Source organism: Gopherus flavomarginatus, chromosome 8, assembly GCF_025201925.1.
Source record: "Gopherus flavomarginatus isolate rGopFla2 chromosome 8, rGopFla2.mat.asm, whole genome shotgun sequence".
NCBI lineage: Eukaryota > Metazoa > Chordata > Testudines > Testudinidae > Gopherus > Gopherus flavomarginatus.
The window spans coordinates 62894167-62900166 of record NC_066624.1 but is presented as its reverse complement, the minus strand read 5'-3'; the positions used below and the strand labels follow the sequence as shown (position 1 = coordinate 62900166).

General features: G+C 56.1%; 1 protein-coding gene across 1 annotated transcript in view; it reads right to left on the bottom strand.

Annotated features, from left to right (window-relative positions):
• Positions 1-610: 610 nt before the first annotated feature.
• Positions 611-6000, bottom strand: part of PFKL (phosphofructokinase, liver type) — a 50965-nt gene continuing 45575 nt past the window's right edge. The window contains exons 19-22 of the mRNA XM_050965412.1: positions 4494-4605; positions 3947-4046; positions 3331-3436; positions 611-2817 (exon numbers count right to left, since the gene is read on the bottom strand). Coding sequence (XP_050821369.1) covers positions 2670-2817; positions 3331-3436; positions 3947-4046; positions 4494-4605 — 466 coding nt within the window. The 3' untranslated portion in view covers positions 611-2669. The remainder of the gene's footprint in view (positions 2818-3330; positions 3437-3946; positions 4047-4493; positions 4606-6000) is intronic.

Sequence of the window (6000 nt, the reverse complement as noted above, 5' to 3'; positions counted from 1 at the left end):
ATTGTGATGCTGGCAGACCTGGTGCCAGCTCACACCAAAGCTCTGGACCAATTCATGTGTGTATTAGCATAGATCAGGGGTCTCAAAGTCCCGGCCTGCAGTTCATCTGCAGTCTGAGAACTGCCCCAGTGTGGCCCGCGGGGCTCCAGTGCCCCAAGCACCCCTGTGGCCAATGGGAAGCTGCAGGGGTGGTGCCTGGGGGAAGCAGTGCATGGAGGCCCCCCGGCCCACCCCACCTTGGAGCCCCAGGTAAGCACTGCACCCCCCCGATCCCCTCCCAGTCCCTGTATCCCCTCCCCACACCCCCCGAGTCCCCAAACTCCCTCCCAGAGCCCAACCTCTCACCCCTTCTGCACCCAAACTTCCTCCCAGAGTCTGCACCCTGTACCCCAATCCCCTACCCCAGACCTCCTCCCCCACCCAAACTCCCTCCCAGAACCTTAGGACATGTGGGAGGTGGAGTTTAGGGGAGCAGAATTTGGGGCAGGGGGGGTTCTTCTCGATGGCATGAGTGACATTGGCCCATTGGGAGGATTTGAGGACTGGCCCTGGCCCCAAGGTAAATTGAGTTTGAGATCCCTAGTGTAGATTAAAGCAGTTGTTAAGTGTATCAGAGTGTATTTGGTGTTTATTGAAAACTAATGGGATGTTACATGCATTTTCACTTAGCTGTATCCTGTTACGATGTAATAAATATTTAAATTGCGTGTACCCCTGTAACTAAATAACCCATCAAATGAGTAAGAAGCCTTATGGAATGCAAAGAACTTTAGCAGGGAAGTGCTAATTCTTGTGCATTTGAAGGCAAGTGGTCATTGTGTGCGATGATGAGAGATCGAAGACTCTACACATGTTCTCATCTCTCCACCAATCAAAGAGCCCACGCGAGTGGTGACCTGTCAGCTTGTTTTCTGGGTGAAGAAGTTGTAAGCATGGACTCAGGGAAAGTTCCTGGATCTCTGGACTCTTTGGACCCTTACAGGGAAGGGTACTCCGTGGTATGGGGCCTTGCCCATTATTCCTGGACAGCTGCACAGAGTGCTCAGAGCAGACACCTAGCACTGAGCAAAGGCCCACGGCAGGCTGCAGAGATGCCGTCTACGCACTGCGCATGCGGTTGACGCTTAGCCAAACCACAGCCTCGCCTGGGATTTCATGTTGCATCGCTGCCCTGCTTCCCACCGAGCCAGACACCATGCTGAGGCCTCGCTGGGTGGGGTTTCAGAATCTGGATGGACAAGAACACCACAGCACGGGGGCAGTGAACAAGTGACAGCAGGGGAGAGGGGCCTGTTTTCCAAATTAGCTCACCCCCTCTACAAGCTACAGCCCTTCTCTCTCCACTTCAGTGCCACGGGACTCCACCAACATGGAGAGCTGGGAGTTGTGCTCTCCCTCAGTCCAAGCCCCCATGGAGAAAAGCCATGCTGGTGCTCGGCCACATACGCAGGGGCGCAAGCACCTCTTTCCAGACACAGGTTTGGGTTCAGCGGGTTTTATCACTAGGAGACACAAGCAGCGTCACAGACAGCACAAGACACGGATTGCACAGAGAACACCGGGACACAGCACAGCCAGCGAAGGTTTGGCCACAGCCATGGTGACTACCCCCCAGCGTGCACTGGACATGGTGGCTCACAAGGAACATCAGCAAGGGCTGGGAAGGGAGCTTATCACCTCGGCCATGCTAGGAGCCTGTGTGGGAGACCACAGAAGCCAAGCACTCGTTTGAAACAATGTCTTCTGGGTGCTTGCTGCTCAGCACACAGCTGGGCTGGGCTGGCGCTCAGCGCCCAGAGAAGACTCCAGCTGCCAGGAAAAAATGCAATTTAGCAAGTGTCCCAACAGAGGAAGCGAGTGGGAACATGCAGGTGAAACACGTCTGCCAAGTTGGGAAGAACAGAAGGGGACTTTATTGGGTGCCTACATAATGGTCAGAGAAAGCCACTGGGACGCGCCTGTGGACAGCTGATGCTCATCCCTGGTCCCTTCAGTTCATTGCAGGTGACACTAACACCTTTTGGCCACGTGAGTGAACCATGAAGAATTCATCAGATGCTGAAGACATTAAGTAACGGGAACAAAATCCGAGTGTGAGCTAAAGGATCTGCCCTGCGCGGACTGGATGTGAGCACACGCCTCCCCCAGACACCAGTCTCCTGGGCCAATCTCTTCAAGTGGGACGAGCCCACCAGAAGAGCCTTACAGGGGCCTGGCTTGGGGCCCAGATCCTGAAGGGTCTTTAGACACCTACATCCCTCTGAAACCAGTGGGAGTTAGGCACCTCAATACCTTTGAGGGTCTGTCCACAGAGCTTGCTGAGAATCAGGCTCCTGTAAGGTGGCTCTAGCCAGACACCCAAAGCACTGATCACTGAACCATCGGTAGGCCTGGGATCCTGTAGCCCACACCCAGCAGGGGAGAGGCTGATCACAGACCTGCTCTGCAGGCCGGGTGGGAGAGAGGAGTGTCAACTAATCTCGGAGGTGGGTTGAAATCCCCAGAAAGCAGGAGATCCTGGGAGTCACGCTAGCCAGCGTGCCCAGCACAAGCACCTGGTAGCCCCCATCCTAGCACCGGGGACTGGGGTTCAGCTAACACTGTGTGGAAAGGCAATAGAGACATGGGGGAGGAGGGCACTACAGTGTTCCTGCAACTAGGGGGCAGTGCTAGAACCCCTTCTCGATGCTGAGGGTGCGCCGAGTGACGTGCTCCATCTTGCCAGAGATGTACTCAGTCAGGCTGATCTGGTAGTTGGCCAACATCTTCAGCATCAGGCGCAGATTGAGCCACCACTGTTCCTGCGGCAGCCTGTGCCTGTGGGGAGAGGGACAGAGATCAGCCCTGCAGGGAGCCGGCTTGCAGCAGTGAAGGGTCTAGCCCAAAGACTCGTGCTCCCGGCAGATGGACAAATCCTCCCACCCAGCCTTTCCAGCCCATGAGACGTGCTTTCCCCGCAGTGGAACAGATGGCTTTGCAAAGGGAAACTGGCCATGTCTTGGAAACCCCAGTAACCCCAGGCTTTGAAATGCACCAGGAGCCCGGCGGGTGGAAAGCAGGTTTTCTGAGGGAGTCAGACTGGGGAGATTAAACCAGGCTGAAAGGAAAAAGTGAGTTCTGCTCCTGAGCTGCAGCATCACCCAGCCAGTTCTGTCAAGATGCTTGGAACACTGCTGCCCTGGCCCATGTCTGCTTCAGGCCAACTCTGGTCCCTGCCACCAGCGCATGAGAGATGCATTGCTGATGGTTTGGCTGGCAGAGGCCCCGGCTCCCAAGCAGGAAGGCGCACTGGGAGACGGGAACCCCCCTTGCTCCCAGCCCAGTACTCACTCAAAATCGGTGACTTTCTTGAGCTCTGTCACGGGGCTGAAGGCCACCGTCTTCTTCCTGAGCCCGATCACGCAGGCTGAGTCTGCCGAGTTGGCGAAGACGCGCCCTGTGGGATCACAGGTGAGGCGTTAGCAGCAACATGGACATAGCCACGCAGGGTCCTGTGCCTCCCCTGCAGAGCGCTGACTAACCAGCAACACAGCTCAGCCTCGGCAAGGGGCTTCCAGAATGCAGGGGCCGGCTCGCTGCACCATCAGCTGGGGCTACCTCGTAATGAGCCACTCCAGGCCAGGACTGACTGAGCTGTGGGGCCTCTGCTCCCCTTTCACCTCTAGAGGCTATTTCTGCAGGCCACGGCTGGGGCAGATTGGGAAATAGCACAGGCACTTCCCCATGCTGAGTGGGTCCCACCGATCCCCAGGGCTGGTGGGGCCAGAGTGACCAGCCTGGCTCAGCCGCTGGACACGTGCCCGGGGACTGGGGGGCGGTGGAGAGAAGCCTGCCCAATGGACCCCAGGGGCTCAGTGTCAATGCCTTGGCAGGCAGAGCGTTCTCTGAGCCCAGGGCAAGCACTGCATCCTTGCCCACGTTCCCCGTGCTGCGACGCTCGACCTACCCTTGCGATAAGCCTCCTGCAGCTTCTCCGACATCCACAGCATGGCCTTCACCCCCAGCTTGGTGCCATAGTTACGGTCAAAGGGGGTCGGAGCTCCGCCCTGCAAACGGAGACGGGTGGCCCCACGGGGCACAGAATTAAGCCAAGAACAAAGGGAGCTTGTTTCACAGCTGTGGGGGGAGGCACTAGGCAGGGAGGGCAGTAGTGGCATCCACTTATCACTGTGTAACACAGGAAGCAGGTGCCCTGGAAATGGCCATCCACCTCTGGGCCATACACAGAGCATACAGCCCAGGCAGCTGCAGCACAGCATATGCTGCGCTTTCGAAGGAGTGCGGCCTGCAGAGCGACACTCAGACCGGCTAAGCACAGTGAGTGGAGGCCTCCGCACTGTCGTGAGTGCAGGAAGACAGTGAAAGCAAAGGAGTGGCAGGGCCTAGAGGTGACTAGGCCCCAGCCTCTCCTCCTGAGCTGAACAGGAGCCCATCTCTGGCCCTAGCTGCCTGCCCGGAGGGTTTCCAGCCCAGCCGGGGAAGCTGCCGCCTACCTGCTGGAGGTGTCCCAGGACGTTGATCCTGCAGTCGAAGATCCCTCTGCCCTCAGACGAGTACAGGTTGTAGAGGAACTCAGTGGTGTAATGTTCATGGCACTTCTCGTTGCTTGGAGGAAGGCAAAGGAGAGCGCATTAGTGGGTCTGCCTCCCGTGATTCAGCAGGCCATGGCGAGGGGCAGAGGATCCTACCCACAGCTTGCTGCGCCATGGGCAAAGCAGGCAGGGAGCTGCACAGTGCTTAGAACAGGGGTTGGCAACCTTTTGGAAGTGCTGTGCCAAGTCTTCATTTATTCACTCTAGTTTAAGGTTTCGCGTGCCAGTCATATATTTTAACGTTTTTAGCAGGTCTCTTTCAATAAGTCCATAATATATAACTAAACTATTGTTGCACGTAAAGTAAATAAGGTTTTTAAAATGTTTAAGAAGCTTCATTTAAAATGCAGAGCCCCCCCGAGGCCAGGACCTGGGCAGTGTGAGTGCCACTGAAAATCAGCTTGCATGCCACCTTTGGCACACGTGCCATAGGTTGCCTACCCCTAGCGTAGAACAATAATCTATTATCCCAAATCCCAGCACGACCTGGTCACCGCCACCCTCGGTCGGGCTGTCTCTGAAACCTTCCACAGTTACTAAAGCTTGGCAGGTCAACAGCCCAGTGCAGGAAATTCTCCCTGCCCTGCGTGCCAAGCCCTGACTTGGGGCCAAAGCCCTAGGCATTAGAGATGGAAAAGCTCAGTGAGATCTAGCCCTACCAGTTCCAGATTGCCCCGGCTGTGTGTCAGCCAGCTCTTTGTGGAGCCTTGCTTCAAACATCTCACGGGATGGGCCTGCCACCTCTGCCTAGCCAAAGAAATCGTCCTGCTTGGGAACTTTCCCTCCTGGAGGCTACATCTAATTCATCCCGTTCTTAGACAATCCTCTGGGCACCACTCTGAGGAACTTCTCCCCAGACTTCCACCCGCCAGGCACCGGAGCTGGTGAAACAGTCACTGCTCAGCTGTGCTAGATAGTGGCAGCTCCCCAAGGGTGGTCTCAGCCAGGACAGGCGAGACAGTCCCCGCACTGACCACACCGCACGGCACAGCCACATCTCACTTGCTGACCTCTACCACCCGCAGGTCTCACCCCTTGCTCCTGCGGTCCCGTTTCCTCTCCCTCATTCACATGCTTTCTCCCACACTAGTTCGTCCCAGTTATTTCCTGCTCAAGTTTCTAAGCACTGGGGGCTTCACTAGGCTGATTTGGGTTAAAACTGCCAGGTTTGGAAATAAAAGCGTCTGAAGGCCAGAGGTCAGAGCTTTTTATTGGCCCTCAAATAGCTAAAGCTGTCACAGCTCCCTAAAAACAGCCTGGTGCTTGGGGTGCTGCTCTGTGATGGGGCTGATTCCCAGCTCCAAGCTCATGTCTTCAAACTGGTTCATTTCAACTCTTTGTGGTTCAACCACAGCCGCACCAAGACCAATGTTCTCCACCATTGCATAAGTGATGGCTTCCCTTGAGA